This window comes from Saccostrea cucullata, unplaced genomic scaffold (genome assembly GCF_032062105.1).
Source record: "Saccostrea cucullata isolate Sc308-1 unplaced genomic scaffold, CSIRO_AGI_Scuc_v1 ctg214, whole genome shotgun sequence".
Taxonomy (NCBI): Eukaryota; Metazoa; Mollusca; class Bivalvia; order Ostreida; family Ostreidae; genus Saccostrea; species Saccostrea cuccullata.
The window spans coordinates 313,452-332,968 of record NW_026929583.1 but is presented as its reverse complement, the minus strand read 5'-3'; the positions used below and the strand labels follow the sequence as shown (position 1 = coordinate 332,968).

Sequence of the window (19,517 nt, the reverse complement as noted above, 5' to 3'; positions counted from 1 at the left end):
TAACATTAAGAAAGACATTTTACTATCATAGAGGGCTGTTCAATAAATAATGTCCTGAACTCGATCATAACATACACTATAGAAATCATACGACTTTGAAGTTGACTTTTTCTCGTGATTGAATCTTTGAGGAATTGATAACAGTTTTTGTGACCACTTTTTCATCACACAGTTTCAATGTGAGATGCCGAAAAACAAGGGCTATTTGAGACACTGCATTATAAGTGACAGACTCATGTTTTTCAGCATCTCACAATGAAACAAGGACTTACAACAACCAATGTACTGTTTGCCAAAATTCAACACATCATCACTTATGATGTTTGATTGACTTTAAGACACCTAGCAAAATTGATTAGCATAATTTTGGGGAGTAGTTTCCACTGTTTTAAAGAAACGTTTGACAGTAAAAAAGCTTAGTACTCAATGGTCATCCTACGTTTTGAACAAGCGTCTTTTGCTTCTTTCTGAGCATCAAGGATATTATTTATTGAATAGCCCTCGTATCTTTGTCTTCAGTGTGTGCGTTCCATCATTTCATTTGTAGGATGCTCTCTAATGTTGATTTTCAAACTTGTTGAAGAACTGAGAACTGAGAATTATCACGGAAAAGTAAATTCATTTCAATAGTTTTCTATCGTTGATAAATAAATGAATACGTGATTGAATCAATTTCATTAAACCTAGTTAGACATGCTGTGTAATACCTAACCCCCCCCCCCCCCCCCAAAAAAATTTTTTTTAAATTCATACATGTATTTCTAATTCTTTGAGATGAAGAATTTCCAACCCGACTATCCAAAACTCAAAATTTACACTTGGAGAAAGCAAATTATTGCATGTTGTTTTATATTGTCCCCTTGTTCAATTTTTATTGATGTGATCGGAATATAAGAAGATCACAAAATAGATAAATAATGAATAAATCAAGGCAGCATTCAATATCAATCCAGGTGCAAATTATGTCACTTCCATAATGCACATATTCACTCACCTAAACACTCACAGGCATATTATTCCCTCCGACTCCAGTGCAAGAGGATTTAAAAACTATAGTCAGAACATAAATTTGAGATGAGTTTATTTTTATTGGGATGAGTTTTGTGAAGAATCATGAGACAATGTAGCTAATAACAGTTCTAGTTTTGAGGCGAAATTCCGCCCCTCAAATTTGGTTAGATCCACCTGCTGAAAGTCAGCTCCCACACTCTGCCATTTACTGTCAGGAAGGATAACTCTGTTTTTGTTGTCTTTCTGTGATAACTGCAGAAACACCTTAATTCCACTGGATGGCCCACTCTTTATCGCAAGGATCCTTTAAAAACAATTTTATTAATCAATTCTCTGTTAAATAAATTTCCACACACTACAATAAATACATACTAGTAATTTTTTGAATGACAAAAAGTAATAAATCTGTAAATGGTTCATTTGATACTTTTTTTGTTTCACATTTTATTATTTATACATGAATAGGATTAAAAAGCAGATATAAATGTCTATAATCATTCTCTCCACATGTCAAAGACATATAAAAATTACTGGTTTATTTAAACACAGAACAATTCTTTTTTAGAAGATGATCTAAAAACTCTTTCCCTAATGACCTGAACACTGATTTTTTCATAAGAGGATTCTTTCTTTGCTATCAAAATTCATGAATTTTGTCTGCTTCGTTTCTGCAAGTCATTTTCAAAGATGTACTATTCTTTGTATATTATTTTAACAAAGTGCTGACCTTTCTTTGCTTGGGGCTGCTAGGATGAGGGAGGAGGCAGTCCCAGAAGATTCGAGGTCAGACACGCCCATTGCTGTACTGGTACTCATAATCTGCCACCCCATCAGGCGAGCCAAGTTCTGGGATACCGAGATCTGGTGCTGAGAAACCTACAAAACAAAATACATGTACACTTACTCCAGATAAACATTAAATTCTAACAATTAATTTTACAGCTTCTACTACAGGTGTTATCTATCATTCAGATTGCAAGACTTTTCTGTCAAAATGCAACATTGAAACAGAAAAATTAGTTATATGTTACTTAGTACAAATTATTACTAATTAATTAGATAAGTCAAAATATATGATTGTTGAACAATTACTTGTTAAATCTTGAAGAAGAATATTGAAATTAGCTGGAAATTACTAGACCCCCATGTGGAAGTCTTATAAAGAGAGTGTTTATGGTTTTATACCTGCCACATAATAAAGTCTTGTAGTTCTTTCTCCTCAAAAGATAAAAAGAAAACTCTGCCCTCCTTAATGATGACCTTAAGGCTGTCCACACCAATGATAATTACAAAGCTGTGCCACACCCTGTAAAAAAAGAACATGAACTAAAATTTACTTAAAAAATTGTGCCAAACTCTGTAAATTAGATCAACATGTAAACTGAACTGCCACACACTAAAAAAGATAATCACTGTGACTTACCTGAAATATTAACCTTAAAATGTAATGATGACCACACCAATGATGATAACAAAACAGTACTATAATGACTGTGATATACTGATGTCATAAATTTTATCGATAAAATTTTGTGATGACCCTAAAAAGTGTGACCTTTAATTTTGTTTTGAAGGTCATATACCATATAAAATTTTGTGTTGTATTTAACTTTGCTGATAATTGTTAACAACAAAATTTAATTCACCATGAATATTTGCTTTTGCAGTAACCTTAAGATATACTGTTACCCACCTCACATACACAAGGTCATAACCTTGAAACATGATCATACTTCTGTGACCTACCTGAGGTCATAACCTTGAGATGTGATGATGACCCTACAGCTGGCCTCTGTACTGCTGTTACAACAACTCCAGTGAACCGTCAACTGGGGGTCGGACAGAGTGGCTGCAAACCCATCAATGGTCTGCATTGTCCTGAAAAATAGAGATAGTTATCCATTCATATTGATAACAGAACTCTTGAAAATGGTCTTATGATCTAGAGGTAACTTGACTGTTTGCCAATAATAAAGTGTTAGTTACTCATATTGCTTGTTATTCCTGGCAAACATCCATCAAACAGAAAGAATAGAATACTGACCTTAACCGGAGCACGTTATGCTTTGTCTGTTTGATGATTTGATCCAACATGCTCTCACTGAAAAAAAAGAGGAGAAAATTTTAAATGATAACTTCTCTTCAAAAGATTTTTTTAAAAGTTTCAAATATATTAAAATTTACTCTGCTAAAATTATAAGTGTCATTTGTGTATATATTTTATTGATTAGCAATAAAAAGGGTCAATGAAGCACCCTTGGAAGAGATGAGGAAGGGCCTGAGAACCAAGAAATTAATTTTTTTTTGGCCTAAAAGTGATACCTTCTATTTAATTTCACAGAAATTAAAATTTACTCAACTAAAATTAAATATTAGTGTCATTTGTACATCAATAAACTTTTTAACACTTCACATATATTGGTAAAACTGGATTTAATTAAACAAAATTATTTTAAATATTTGTAACTTTCATCATTATTGTAAATTAAATTTTAGTGAGGCCAGTAATCACCTGACCTATCTGACACTTGACCTATCTGACCTTTCTGACATCTCCATCAGCTGTTTACGACTGAGAGCGTTAGGTCCGGCCAGTCTCCGGCGCTTGGTCAGTCCCACCAGAGCTGTCACAGGGTGGGGGGCAGGGAAGTTAATGTTCTTGAAGTGGTTCTCCCTCAGCAGCTGGTGGAGGGAGTGCTCTAACACGTGATTGTGGTCCATTTTATACTGAGGCAGCTGTAAAGAGTTCATAAACCCAGATAAAACAATTCATCTTACACACCTGAAAATTCATGTACCAATAGAAATGTGACAAAACAAGCTCTCACATTTTACCTTTTTTTCTTTTTCTTTCCCTGTGGAGTGACACAAGACAATGGAAAGTTGTATTCCTGGAAACACCTGTCAAAAAATAAAAGTTCTTCATTACAGAAATATGTTCATGATTTAGGAAAATGCAGCTGGCTCATTTTATCCAAAAGAGGTACAAAGAATTCTTTTAAACTATTTAGTTTAATTTTTTTCAGAAAGGTGTTAGAACATTATTTTGTGTTAAAAACACAGAAGGTTTGCATGTTTACATTACAGTTTGTGTTGTGAATGACACATTGGTGTTTGCTTCATGTATTTACATTACAGTTTGTGTTGTGAGTGACTTACATTGGTGATAATCTGGTTCCCGACCACCAGGTGAGGGACGGAGGATTTAGACTGAACAGCCTCTCTGGCAAGCTTTACAGGAAGAAAAAAATATACATCAACTTAATGTTAAAGATATATTTAAAATATTTTCAATTCAATTTTCCCCTGAACAATAATGAAATACAATGTACCTTATTTACAGGTTACTCAAAATAATCATAAAATTTTTAACAGACACCTTCATGTTTACAAATATTTTACCTGTGCAAAGATCTCCTTACAGAATAGAACATTTTGTGCTTTCTCTAGTTTCTGCTGCCAGTAAGTTTCACTTCGTACTGGACCGATTCCTGATGGTATCTTAAGTATAGCACCTGTCAGATCCATAGTGTCTAGAGAAAACAAATAAATATGAATAAACAGATATTAAACTGGCTGCCTCTGTATTAATTAGGAAGCAACTCATGTTGTGTTACTGTCTTAGGGAATGATACAAATAATGCTTGGAAATGAAAATAACCAGAAGGTGATTACCAGAATGCACAATAAATATTGCATGCATCAAGATGTGTTCATTTATTTCTGTTAGATACTACAATTTTTGTTACCTGTATAACAGGTGTGTAGTTACCTGGGACAGATTTCACCTCCACCTGTATGTATGCTGCCCCCTCTAGCTCTGTGGGGACCACTACATCCAGACTCCCCCGCTGGGCCAGAAACTCCCCCTCAGCATTCAGATCCGAGCTCTTCACCACCTCAAACACTCCGTTATGTAGGTAACGGGATCCAACTGTATTAGAAATTATGAACCCACTCAAAAACAATGTTTACCTTAATGCAGTTCACTTACATGTACAGAGGCTTCCTAAGTGCAATTAGTAGACCTCAATTATATCTTCATTTCATTTCAATGTATAAATGATTGGAAAAGTTCTAAAGGAATTTTTCCAGGTAATTTAGTGTACAGATATTGAAATTTTAATTGACACTCCTTTAATGTGAAGGTATACCAGATCTGTAGCTGAGATCTCCTAGTATGGAGGTCCCCGTCTTTTTAAGTCTCCAACTCTGTCGAACATTTAAAAGTTCCAGATGGAAGTCGTTTTTGCTGTTGATTTCAGCTTGTGATTTCCGTAACCTTTCTGCACCAGACTGGAGAACAGAGGCTGCTGACTGTAGGGCCTAAAAATCAAGTCATTTGTAGAAACCTCCACAGGAAAGTTCCCACTATACTCAATACACAGGTTGATATTTCATACTTAATAATAAAGGTAAGTCTTTTACTCTGAGTTCAAGGTGATGAATAGAAAATTATATTTCTCTCAAACACTTAATTCATGAACCAGGTAAGAACTCTGACACCCACTTTCTCTCTGACATAAGCTGTAATGATAACTTTAATACCCTTCTTTTTGACATAAGCTGTATTTATAGCTTACCTTTCTTTTTGACATAAGCTGTATTGATAACTTACCCGTCTCTTTGACATGAGCTGTATTGCTAGCTTTGGATCAGGAGCATTCTGTTGTACTGGATCTAGTACCATGTATCGCTTCTCTTTACTGGACGCTATATTTAGTATATCAAGGAGCACACTCATCTCTGTATGTGATGCTCTGAAAGTTTTAAAAAATGTGTATCTAATTCAATGTAATTAACCCTCAAATTTTCAAAATTAAGTCACATATCATAGAAATAATGAAACAAAATTAAGATTTTGTCACATGACAATCCCTCCTATCTGAGTTTACTTCTCACTGAGCACTGCTCTCTCATCTGAGTTTAGTTCTTACTGAGCCTTGCCTTTCCACTTGAGTTTAGTCCAAAGTTAACCTTGCCCTCTCACCTGAGTTTAGTTCTGATTGAGCCCTGCTCTCTCTCACCTGAGTTTAGTTCTGATTGAGCCCTGCTCTCTCTCACATGAGTTTAGTTCCAAACTTAACCTTGCTCTCTCACCTGAGTTTAGTTCGGACCGAGTCCCACGGCCAGAGTGAAGGTTGGAAGGCTGCCACTGTCTTTTCTTCCTCCTCTTTTTCACCTTCAGATGTTGGCTTGCCTTTTTCATCACTTTCATCTTTGTAAAAATCGATTTTCTGTGCCAATTTTGTAAGATTCTCTGACATAGACAGTGGTCTGTCAAGGAAAAATTCATTTACAAACTATTTTGTGATAGAATTCAAAGCGAAAGTGGATTACTGTATGAAACCAATTAACTTTATATGCGTGCAAGAAATATTTGCTAGCTTTGACATCTACTTTAACTCATGAATATCAATATTATTGAAATTGTTACGCAATTTACATACCATGTCATATGCCGAATCCCCATATGACACACTGGCAGCAGTCTATATGCATGTACGAAATGTCTTGTGCGAAAATCAAGAAAATTTACATCAATTTCAAAGCAAATCTGTGCCACTTTCAAAATAACTTTTTTCAGTTTTTACGTTATTAATTAATGGTGTAAACAATAAAATGTTTTTTTATAGTTTAAAAGTACCACATAAAAAATTCCATCTTCATCTTAATCATTTTGTATCATACAAAGGAAAAAACTGTGCTTCATCAAGTAAATAATTCCTCAACGGGTTTATCCATTGCCATCATGCGGTAGCCATTTGGGAAGTTTAGCGATTTCGCTACTGTTTACAGGTAAACAGAACCGTTTTTAAAATACGTAAAATTTTTCAAGATCACATTTTCTGTAGTTTATATAAATTATTAATAGATTGAAAATTGAAATAGTATTAATTTTTTTATTGTGACAAACCTTATATTTTTCATGTGTAAAAAGCGGAAATAAATTGTTGCTCTGTTATAAATTTAATTACCAAAAAACACCGATGTTTTACTATATCTATTTTTTTTTATTTTATTTAATTAAACAACAAAATGAATAATATTTTTATACAAAGATTGGCTTCTAAAACCTTTATTTACATAAAAGGATTTACACTGTGTGTACGCCAAAGGTTTTAACACCTGTGTTGGTTTTTTACCCTCGTGTATAAATCCACGTGCCGTTGTCACATTATGTTCACATCATTGAACAAACAAAGCCATGAAATTCATAATGACTGTCAAATTGTGAATGTACCGGTACTCTCCCCCCTTAAATATATAATTTAACTTATATTTATTATTTCAATTCTTTTTGTTGCTTTATATATACATTCAATGGTCGTTTGCGGGGTTTAGCAAATCCTACACAATGACAAAAACGTGTAAATGGCGGACATTTTAAGCAATTTGTCCACGGTAAATAATGTTATAAAATGTATAACAATGTGTCCATGTTGTTCTGAAATCATAATTATGCTAATTGCTTTTATTTAGAAGGATTTACAATATAGCATAATTAATTTTTTTTTTATGCCTTGGTTTAACAACATATGAAACTTTCATTGTATCAGGCAGGTGATAAGGAACACAATTCAATTATTTTACCAAATTTTTTTAAAAACTTTATTTAAATGCTTTTATTAAAAAGTGATTATCTTCATTAACAGGTTTAAAAGGATATACCCCGGTACTTTAAAAGTTTATTTTGATACGTTGGAATCTATAAAATTAAATTGTTCAAAGCCTCGTCCTATATAGTAATTTCACTATTATTTCTTTTTCAAAAATTAAGAAATATCCTTTCCCTATATACCCCATCGACCTATGACCCGAAAATTACGGTATTGAAATTGTATCGATAATTAATAAGCAATGCATAGCCCTTATGACACACTGCCAAATATGTACGAAATGTTTGTGCGATTTGAAAGACAAAATATGTCTGTATATGAAACTTAAATTGCCACCAACATATATATCAGGTATATATATATACTGTTAAAAAATATATTTCACCACATTGTTGTTTTAATCTATTACTTTAATATTATGTTTATATGTTTTATATATTTATATGTTTATGCTAATTTACCGCTTTTTGGCAGGTAATACTGCTGATTCATATTAAATATTCTATATAAAAACTTTTTATGCAGTAATGAATTTATATAAAATCAACAAATTAAGTTTTTATCGTTATTACTTAGTGGTGTCACATATGCAAAATGTTTTTGAATGTAACAGTTTAAAAGTGCCACATAAAAATATCATCTTCATCTTAAACATCATTTTGTATCATACAAAGAGGCTTTTCATTCCTCTGCATTACACTTACGGTACATATATTTCCTGTATTTCATGACCATCTGGTGCCTCTGGCTTTTCTACTGCCCTGACTTCTTGAATCTGGCTTTCTAGGACAGCTTCTACACTGACATTTACCGCTGGAGTCGGACTGGGAGAAAATTGTGAGTAGGGAGCCGCCATCTTTGCAAATTTTAATATTGATGTTATTTTCGAATTTTAATGACATTATGAAAAACTATATCTTTCATATTAAAATGATGTTTCATAAATTTCATCAATGGAATATTTGTACATTAAGCAAACTACACTGCATTTAGTATTCGAAAAAAATTCTTGATAATTCGAAACTAAATGTGTTTTATTTTATCTCAAAATGCTCTAAAATAATATTTTATCATCTTTTATAAGAAAATCGGCTTTTATCACACAATCGGATTAAAGATAGTCAAGTCTATGAATTCAAAAAAGATTAAAAAATAAAACCTTTATATCATATTCCGGATTGCCGTATCATTACCGAGTTTACTTTTAGATACATTTCTATCGGATTATTTTCATTCCGATCTGAGTTTTCCCTAAAAACTTACAATTTTTGGTATGATTTGAGCAGATTTGTTGATAACATAAGATAATGTGATACATCATATACCAAGTTAATGTAAACAAGTATGTATTATTTGAAAATTTTCTAAAACAAACCAAGAAAGGCAAAGTAATTGTAAGTGTTGGTATCTAATGAAAACAAATGTTTTGAAATAGGCCTATGCATTTTTTTTTATTCGAAACGTTTTCTTCAACTTCAGAAATTCCTTGACAGGAGTCAACATTATATGTTTATTTTTGTTTTTCTCATTTCAGATGTAAATATGGAATTAAAATATTACACTGGTTCCAGCATTACTTGACCAAAATCAGAAACAACATGGGGACTGGGATCCCACTTTTGAATGAGTACAAGCAGGAATTCTTTGCTAAGAGATTTCCCCAAACGATTCTTGGTGGTCCCAAACTCCGCCTCGGCTACGATGCTCCTATTTATGTTTATATTAATCAGCTTCTCCTGTTCCTCATTCCATTTGTTTTGGGAGGCACGGTCACGCTACTTGTGGAATTGGATGCCATCACCGATGTCACTGGTGTTATTCTGTATGGATGTCTCATGCTGGCTGTTGTCATTGTTACTCACATCATCACCACTGTGGTACAGGTTAAGTGTTCGTCAGATCTCCCTTACCCCACCAAAAAGAATCTCCTGGCTGAGGAAGATGAAATCGATTTCATGTCATGTTGCGGAGTGGAGACATTGGAGTTTGTCGTACCTAGGAAAAAATTTATAGCAAACATTGCCATTCATTCTGTGATATCTGGATGTATGTGTGGACTTGCCTTGTGGTATCTCTTGCCCGCTACCTTGAATGGATTGTTCAGTAACAATACGGGGGCCACAGTGATTCTGTTTATTTTTGGCTGGTTTACTGTGCTGGTGGCCCAGTACCCGCTCACGGTAGCAGCACCACCAGAACCTGCCACATATAGAACAATGGACACCTGGGAAATATCTCCTCTGACTAGGCCATTTTATGTCCTTGTATTCTCAGCATTTGATCTTTTGTACAGGTAAATTTAAATTACAGAATTAACTAAGACAAAATAAATACACAGTGTCAACAACAAGGTTACAGACATAGTTAAAATTCTGTGTCAGTTATTATCAATGTTGTGTTGATATCTGTTACAGATATGCGAGTCAGGGCACCTTTATGACCACGAATCAGGCCCTGCATATTTTATTTGTGTTCCTCCCTGTGCTGTGGACCTGTGGGTTCCTCCCCCCGGTGGACTGTTTCTTCCTGTGGCTGGCAGAACAGGTCCACGTTCATCTCTTTGGGGGCTCCCCTATGGCTTCAGAAATCAGGTACAATTGAATGCTTTACTGCTGATCAATTTTCTGACCATGTGTAATATTTATTAAAATGGTTTCATTTATATATATATACAAATACAAGCTATGCTCGAACATGTTTAACATTACTACATTGATAAATTCATGTGAAATAAGCATGATAAATTCATGTATATCAAACATGTCAAAAGGTTTTATAGCTATTAACTTATTTTAAAAGTAGAATTTGAGAGTCATTGATATTTAATCAGATTTTTTGTAACATTAAAGTTATCATGATAATGAGGCATCTTTTGTGTGCGGGATGCTCAACTTTGCAGTGTTCTTAAATTTGATACACTGGCTGTATATCATTGTATTATTTTGACCTTTTACAGACTGGTGGTGCTATTGACCCTGTCAGTGGGGGTGTACCTGGGAGCCTATTTCTTTGAAATTAATTTATGTCTGGAGACAGTTCTCCTGGCTGCCCTTTCATGTGGATTATTTCAGTACATACCCAGGGGGCTGGAAAATATTGCACTAGAAATTCCATCAGGAATAGGAACAAGGTGTCAGATGACCAGGGGGTTATCGCCATGGATACAGGGGTCAGAGGGTTTCTGTGGCGTTGGGGTGTGTTTGAATTTCTGTACCATGCACTAATGCTGGCGTTAGTTGGGGTCACAGCGGGATTGTTAAATTATAATTCACATAACATTCATGTTGTTGATATCATAGTACAATTCTTTGTGTGGTGGAAAAAATCGATTGAAAATGTGCAATGAATGTTTACATTTTCTTCGGGTTGCTGAGAAATCGACTGTTTCCGAAAGCTGCCCGTGTAGGTCGACCGTTCCATGACAGAAGGAGGAAGATGAAAGTTCTGGGGATCTCTCGCAGGATTATACTGAACTGGGGTATATATCACCACTACAATCACATCCAGGGCCGTAACATATAAAATTACATTGATAAATTCTTGTGAAATAAGCATGATAAATATATCAAAAGATTATAAACCTAAGAATTTATTTTAAATTTAGAATTTAACAGACATTAATATTTAATCAGAATTTTTGTACCATCTCCTTGATTTTGATAATGCTTACCACTTTTGTGTGTTACCTATTTATGTACTGTTTTGATACACTGGCAATATCATTGTATGCTTCAATTGAATTTTAACTTCTGAATGTAAATATAAACAATGTCAAGGGGTGTACCTGGGGGCTGACTTTTCCCAAGAAAAAGATAAAATTATTTAAGTCAATAGAGGTGTGTGGATACCTCCTCAGTACGGACCTTCTGAATAGTTTTCACTGTACTAAATGCAAAGTGGCAGATGATCAATCGCCGTAGTTCGAATTTCGCATGGGACATGGGGTTTCTGGTCCTTGGGGTGTGTTTGAATTTCTGTTACCACCTAATGCCCCGTGTCACAGCTGTGGCACGATAAAGATCCCTCTGCTCAAAGGCCCTGAACGCCGAACATAGGTAATGGTGACACTCAATGGATAGCTGAAAAATTGCTCAGGTGGCTATAATCAAACAAATAAATGATCAATCTTGATCCAGCTGCTTGTGTTGTGTTTCTTATTTCAAAAAAAAAAAAAAATGAAAATCTAGAGGAGGCAATTGCCTCCGTTGCCTCAATGGTAGTTACGGCCCTGACATCATGTATTCCCTAAGTCTAAAAGACTATATATGTACCAACAACTGGGGTGAGACTTCAGAGATTTACAGATCATGTTATGTGTTCTGACCACCAACACTTTCTTCAGATACAAATTAGGGCCAACGAGTAATTCAATTTTAAAGAAAGAAATGTATATTATGTATATATTGAGCATTTCAGTGTCAAATAATTTTCCTTTTAATTATCATATTTTTTTAAAAATCAGCTTGTTGCATTTATTAGTATATCCTATCACTAGTTTATATTACGTAACGTTTCTATCTTTACAGTGGCGCCCTTGACCCTGCTGGCATATGCATCCTTACTAGTGACCAGCAGTGACCCCTCCTCTGTATCGGTCACTAACAACCTCAGCACGGTCACCTCCGTCTGGTTTATCTTTGGTGTGGTGCGGATCTTTAGAGCTGTAAGTTATCTAGCCATCACATTAAGTTCCAATTAGATTTTGAGAAATGCAGCAGTTCTCTTGTTTCCTAAACTTACTAATAAGATTATATTCAAAAGGAAAAATAGCTTTGTTTTGGGACCATGCTCTAATTTATAACATGCAGATACACTGTCTGTAGTGTACAAATATTCATTTACAATTGAATTTGAATTTACATGTATCAATAAAAATTGAATGTTTACATTGATCATGTTGATTTTGTAACAATATTTTTGTGCATTTGTATCTAAATTTTATCACATGTATGGATATTTGTTAGATCTGTGTAATATTTATCATGAATTGTTGATGTGTTTGTTATAGATTTGGCAGAATACAGCCAACAGTCTGCTGGAGATCTCAATCACACACATTATCCTGGTTACCATGACGTCAACCTCTGACCTCATACTCTTCCCAATTCTCTCGCTCCTGATTGGTCTATGCCGGGACAGAGCCACCCAGTTCCTGAACAAGCTGTACTTCTGTATGACGATCCTGATCACCTCATGGACAGACAAGAAACAGAGGAGAGGATCCACGGTGGCCCTGATTGGTGTCTCAGTGTTCCTGTTTCCCCTGGTCCTCAGTATGATCACCCTGGCCTCTGCCCTGTCAGCCCCCCTTCTTCCTCTGTTTACCCTGCCACTGTTTGTGATGGGGTTTCCCCGCCCCAATAAGTTCTGGCCAGAGGATGTGGGGGCCTCGGCTAATGTGAATCCCGACACCATGTTCTACAAACAGCTCACTCCAGTGTTGAGTGGGGCACTCAGAACAGCGTTTGCAGATGGAAGATTGGGTGAGGAGAAATTTATTGCAGCTGTAGAAATTTGCTGTTGATCTACATGTATGTTTCTTGTTGTGGCCTTATTTAAATTACTTGAGCAGATCCATACTAACATAATATATAAATGTCATATCTTAAAATGTACCAAATTGGAATAAATGATCCATCTAAAGAAAAAACTATATGTACATATAACTGCCTTGCTCATGACACCAAAAGTGCATTATTATAGTTGTTTAATGAAAGGCCTAAATTGTTAGCTAAATATAACTAAATGAATGATTCTCCTGTACACTCACTTTTATGCCCTGTAGTTAAAAAGATGTAAAATTCCTCAAAATGACATTCAGAATGAGGCAGAACTAAGAAAGGAGAGAAAGTTTTGAATTCTTTTGTTTTTTACTTGTGTGAATTACCCCTAATTACAGGTGAGGCGTGTGTTGGGAACCACTACTTGGTGAGGTACCAGGATCGACTGGTGTGGATCATGATTCTGGAGAGAGGAGCGGGCTACTGTACCATCAGTATTAAGGGTCTCGAGCTTCAGGAGACGTCGTGTCACACGGCAGAAGCAGCCCGATTGGATGACATTTTCGAGGAGGCGTTCCCGGAGGACTTTGGCTGTTTTCCCGTCAATCAGTATCCACTACATACTCTGACGCTGGTGGACGTCGAGCCGATCAAGACGTACTCAGATGCTCGGAACGTGCTGACCGGAATCATAGACCAGCCAGGAAGTTTTGACATCACCATGTCATCTTTTATAAAGAGCCTTGTGTGGGTTTTGCTGCAACATGTGAATAAACTGAAAATTAAAGAAAAAGAGAAAAATAAGGACAATGTGAGGAAAGGAACAGGAAGTGAAAATAATAACAATGTGTCAGGGAGAATCTCAAAAGCTTCTATTCATCACAAGGACAGAGCTGTGATAGCAATGGAGACTTATGCTGGGAGGCCATCTTCCTCTCAGCAGAACAAAATGAACACCTCCTGGGGATCTCTTGGAAGTTTCACCGACAGTATTTTCTCTGAGGATGAGTTTACAGACAGAAAGAAAACAAACATAAAGAAACAGGAACTAAAGAAATCCATTTCTCCAGCCTTCGGGGCACCTGCTAAACCTATCAGCAACAAGTTTGATGATGATATTGAGGATCTAATGAATGACTTTGAACTCGGGCTTCCAGCCTTAGATAAAAATAAAAAGACATTAGGGACTATCTCAAAGTTTGAAAGTAAAAAGACAAGTAATGGGATATTTAAACCAGTGACAAATTTAGCTGGTTCCCCTGATTTTAAGTGTTCTCACTCGGTGCATGTGAGTCTGCCCCAGAAGTGGCGAGAGCTGCCCTTGGAATCCTCACAGGTAGCTAGATATCTGTCAAAGTTTCCCAAGGATTGGTTCAAGTATGTCCTGGGTACGCTAGACTGGTCAGGTGTAGAAGGACCTGTTGACCAGGTCAAAGATCAGATAGCCAGGGACGATGTGCTGATTAACTGCTACTCTCAGCTTGTCATGGCCTGCTACTCCATATTTGACACCAACTGTGAGTTTTGATTTGAAATTATTTCTTTAATATTATTTATTTTCTATCTATATATTGAAGTTTAACTGCAATATTCCAGTGAATGATTTTTTTAACATTGGTTTGTTTTGTAGCATCCATTGGTGGTGCCAACACTTTATATAAATTCTACATCGGGGATCTGCCGTGGAATGCAATGTTAGACTGGTTGTCTGAAGACAAGGAGCTTTATAAATTAGTCCTCAAAGCTTACAGGTAATATAAGGATGTGTCATACATTAGTGTTCTATGGGTAATTAACCACATTCTACAGTAACAGCTTACAGGTTATCTAGTCTAACAGTTTTAACATAATTTATCAGGATACTTTAGATCATGATCACAGCCTTTGTCAAAATTATTGGAAACTTCTCATGACAACCTAAGGAAGTCAATTTAAAACAGCATATTTTCATATATAAACAAGAGTTTCACCCCTACATCTCTACAGGTATGGGTTTAAGATGATGCTGGATCAGACCCTGATGGGGGAAGCCACCACCCCTGGGGAGTTTGAGGAATACCTGACCGAGTTTGACAGGGACTGGTACATCGGACTGGAGAAGGAGGAGGAGTGGAAGTCCTCGGTCCTCAACTCAGTCCCCAACCTGTTCTCCCTGGGTCATAACAAGGCACAGGTAATAATAAAATAGTCCCTGGGTCACATCAAGGCACAGGTAATAATAAAATAGTCCCTGGATCACAACAAGGCACAGGTAATAATAAAATAGTCCCTGGGTCACAATAAGGCACAGGTAATTATAAAATAGTCCATTGGTCACAACTAGGCACAGGTAATTATAAAATAGTCCCTGGGTCATCACAAGGCACAGGTAATAATAAAATAGTCCCCAAGTCATAACAAGGCATTGGTAATAATAAAATAGTCCGTGGGTCATAACAAGGCACCGGTAATAATAAAATAGTCCGTTGGTCAAAACAAGGCACCGGTAATAATAAAATAGTCCTTGGGTCATAACAAGGCACAGGTAACAATAAAATAATCCCTGGGTCACAACAAGGCACAGGTAATAATAAATAATCCCCGGGTCACAACAAGGCACCGGTAATAATAAAAAATCCCTGGGTCATAACAAGGCACCCGTAATAATAAAATAGTCCCTGGGTCACAACAAGGCACAGGTAATAATAAAATAATCCCTGGGTCACAACAAGGCACAGGTAATAATAAAATAGTCCCTGGGTCATAACAAGGCACCAGTAATACTAATAAAATAGTCCCTGGGTCATAACAAGGCACCAATAATAATAATAATAAAATAGTCCCTGGGTCACAACAAGGCACAGATAATCATAAAATAGTCCCTTAGTCCGTGGGTCACAACAAGGCACAGGTAACAATCAAATAATCCCTGTGTCACAACAATGCACTGGTAATAATAAAATAATCCCTTGGTCATAACAAGACATAGGTTATAATGAATTAGTCCCTTGTTCATAACAAGGAATCAATAACAATAAAATAGTCCCTGGGTCATAACAAGGCACAGGTAACAATAAAATAATCCCTGGGTCACAACAAGGCACAGATAATCATAAAATAGTCCCTTAGTCCGTGGGTCACAACAAGGCACAGGTAATCATAAAACAGTCCCTTATGCCCTGGTCACAACAAGGCACAGATAATCATAAAATAGTCCCTTAGTCCCAGGGTCACAACCAGGCACAGGTAATAATAAAATAGTCCCTGGGTCACATCAAGGCACAGGTAATAATAAAATAGTCCCTGGGTCACAACAAGGCACAGGTAATCATAAAATAGTCCCTTAGTACCTGGGTCACAACAAGGCACAGGTAATCATAAAATAGTCCCTGGGTCACAACAAGGCATAGGTAATCATTTAATAGTCCCTGGGTCACATCAAGGCACAGGTAATCATAAAATAGTCTCTTGGTCACAACAAGGCACAGGTAATTATAAAATAATCCCTGGGTCACAACAAGGCACGGGTAATCATAAAATAGTCCCTGGGTCACATCAATGCACAGGTAATAATAAAATAGTTCCTGGGTCACATCAAGGCACAGGTAATCATAAAATAGTCCCTTGGTCATAACAAGGCACCAATAATAATAAAATAGTCCCTGGATCACAACAAGGCAAAGGTAACAATAAAATAATCCCTGGGTCACAACAAGGCACAGGTAATCATAAAATAATCCCTTAGTCCTTGGGTCACAACAAGGCACAGGTAATCATAGAATAGTCCCTTATGCCCTGGGTCACACCAAGGCACAGGTAATCATAAAGTAGTCCCTGGGTCACAACAAGGCACAGGTAATCATAAAATAGTCCCTTAGTCCCAGGGTCACAACCAGGCACAGGTAATAATAAAATAGTCCCTGGGTCACATCAAGGCACATGTAATAATAAAATAGTCCCTGGGTCACAACAAGGCACAGGTAATAATAAAATAGTCCCTTAGTACCTGGGTCACAACAAGGCACAGGTAATCATAAAATAGTCCCTGGGTCACATCAAGGCACAGGTAATAATAAAATAGTCTCTTGGTCACAACAAGGCACAGGTAATTATAAAATAATCCCTGGGTCACAACAAGGCACAGGTAATCATAAAATAGTCCCTGTGTCACATCAATGCACAGGTAATAATAAAATAGTTCCTGGGTCACATCAAGGCACAGGTAATCATAAAATAGTCCCTTGGTCATAACAAGGCACCAATAATAATAAAATAGTCCCTGGATCACAACAAGGCACAAGTAATAAGTAAATAACACAAATAACAACCTGTTCTCCCTGGGTCATGACAAGGCACAGGTAATCATAAAATAGTCCCTGGGTCAGAACAAGGCACCAATAATAATAATATAGTCCCTGGGTCATAACAAGGCACCAATAATAATAAAATAGTCCCTGGATCACAACAAGGCACAGGTAATAAGTAAATAACACAAATAACAACCTGTTCTCCCTGGGTCACAACAAGGCACATGTAATAATTAACACAGGTAATAACAAAAAGTCCTAGGGTCATAACAAGGCACAGGTAATAATAAAATAGTGCCAGGGTCACAAAAAGGCACATGTAACAGTAAATAATCCATGGGTCATAAAACACAGGTAACAATAAAATAATCCCTGGGTCATTTCAAGGCACAGGTAATGATAAAATAATCCTTGGGTCATAACACGGCACAGGAAATAATAAGGTAATCCCTGGGTCATAAATAGGTAAGGTAAGAATAAAATAACAGTTTTGTCATTATGTCAAAATCAGAACAAAAATTTGTTAGTGAACAAAATCAAAATGTTGTGAGATATCTCATACATTTCTATGATTTAAATATTGATAATGAATGGAATACCCTGTAGATGCATTTCATTGTATATAAAACTAGTTTACCTGTACTAAGGATATTGATTTTTACAGGGGACCTATAGCAGCCGGCTGCTGACTCTACAGGAGGAAATGGTGTACATTGGTCGTCTGAACAGTGAGGCTGTGAAAGGACAGTGGGCTAACCTCAGTCTAGAGTTACTCTACTTCACCAACGATGACGAGGAGCGATACAGTATACAGGCCCACCCCACCATCCTCCGAAATCTGACCGTACAGGCTGCCGACCCTCCCCTGGGGTATCCCATCTTCTCCTCCAAACCCATCACTATACCCACTGTGTGACAAAACAGAAGTTCACAGGGCCTGTATTATAACATCACTGTACCCTATGTGAATGTGACATTACAGTAATTCCTAGGGCCTGTAAGACATAAACATGCCCTATTTGTGTGTGATTTTACAGAAATTCCCCTGGACCTGTATTGCACATTGAAGAATTCCAAAGATGTCAAGTCAGCAGTGTTTGATCAAATTTGAACAAATTTTCTACGAAGCTGCTGAAGTAATTTTTCTAAGAGTAAAATACATTCCATCCTTGCTTCAGAAAATCTAGTCTTCTTTATTGCTACATGTTCTGCTCTGACACAGTGTCTTTTTTCTGATGATGTAATCTTAGTCTAAGAGGGGATTTTTTCAGTGAACTCCTTTTGTTATAGATCAAAAAGATTTGGAGAAATCTTTTTAATCCCTAAAACTATGTACACATTGTGGAGCATTAGTATCTGTGACCCTATACTTGAACATGTCATGCAAATTATATGTCATATCAATTACATGTAAATGCACTCATTGTATCATTGATATTTATATTGTTCATTAATTTATAGGTTGTGTTATATTATTGAAACTGTGAAAAAGCATTTGCTTTGTGATATATCTGTGATAAAATTATACTTTTACTCATTTTAATATCAGAAATCTCTATGTTTTTTTTATTTTGCCCAGTAATTTCAAATTGTTTCTGATCTACACTTATGTATGTTGATCCCAGGAATTTTCAATTGTTCATGTTGCATAAAGATCTTTTAGACAGTTGAATTACATGCAAGCACCTGTACATAGCCTCAAAATCATTCTCTTACTGTAAACATAAATTATTAAGCAATGTAATCTCTCTGGCACTCATCAGCTGAAAACAGCTTCCACTATATCAAGTACATTGCTAAATGTCTAGAGTATAGATTTATACATGTATTTAGCACATTTAGATATGCTCTAAATCTAATTTATTTTAAAATAAAAAGCAATGTCTTTCAAATATTGTACATGCTAAAGTAAGTTGAGTACATTTTCAGCATTTTATTCAGGTGTATAGAGGTATGTTATGAATATGAAGAAATTTTTCTGGCAGGAATTATCATTGATCATCTGTACATAGAATCATTGTTAACTTTGTAAAATGCTGTTTGCAATACCGTATATACTCACCTATAAGTATGCAATAAGTAACTTTTCATGCATATAT

At 36.0% G+C, this 19,517-nt stretch overlaps 2 protein-coding genes across 2 annotated transcripts; one reads left to right on the top strand and one right to left on the bottom strand.

Moving 5' to 3' along the window:
* Nucleotides 1-1,064: 1,064 nt before the first annotated feature.
* On the bottom strand, nt 1,065-8,518 carry LOC134281301 (mediator of RNA polymerase II transcription subunit 17-like). Its single transcript, XM_062763789.1, has 14 exons — nt 8,336-8,518; nt 6,112-6,288; nt 5,630-5,771; nt 5,166-5,337; nt 4,784-4,945; nt 4,414-4,544; nt 4,171-4,242; nt 3,847-3,912; nt 3,554-3,747; nt 3,056-3,112; nt 2,758-2,889; nt 2,197-2,317; nt 1,739-1,887; nt 1,065-1,315 (listed from the first exon to the last, which is right to left on the bottom strand). The coding sequence occupies exons 1-14, from the start codon at nt 8,485-8,487 to the stop codon at nt 1,087-1,089; spliced, it is 1,956 nt and encodes a 651-aa protein (XP_062619773.1). The 5' UTR covers nt 8,488-8,518; the 3' UTR covers nt 1,065-1,086.
* A 320-nt stretch (nt 8,519-8,838) lies between these two features.
* Nucleotides 8,839-19,482, top strand: LOC134281300 (pecanex-like protein 4). The gene is given in 12 exon segments (XM_062763788.1): nt 8,839-8,973; nt 9,166-9,924; nt 10,046-10,222; nt 10,588-10,735; nt 10,738-10,938; nt 10,941-11,109; nt 12,158-12,294; nt 12,640-13,114; nt 13,531-14,649; nt 14,763-14,883; nt 15,119-15,305; nt 18,083-19,482. Coding segments are annotated over 11 exon segments (3,681 nt in total). The 5' UTR covers nt 8,839-8,973; nt 9,166-9,229; the 3' UTR covers nt 18,335-19,482.
* The last annotated feature ends 35 nt before the right edge of the window (nt 19,483-19,517 follow it).

Excerpts from the sequence above, each read along its gene's own strand:
- LOC134281301 (XM_062763789.1), bottom strand. The coding sequence starts at position 8,487 with ATGGCGGCTCCCTACTCACAATTTTCTCCCAGTCCGACTCCAGCGGTA. Across the intron at positions 4,243-4,413 it reads GTAAGGAGATCTTTGCACAG|CTTGCCAGAGAGGCTGTTCA; the intron begins GTAAAATATTTG and ends CTTCCTGTAAAG. Across the intron at positions 3,748-3,846 it reads GGAAAGAAAAAGAAAAAAAG|CTGCCTCAGTATAAAATGGA; the intron begins GTAAAATGTGAG and ends AACTCTTTACAG.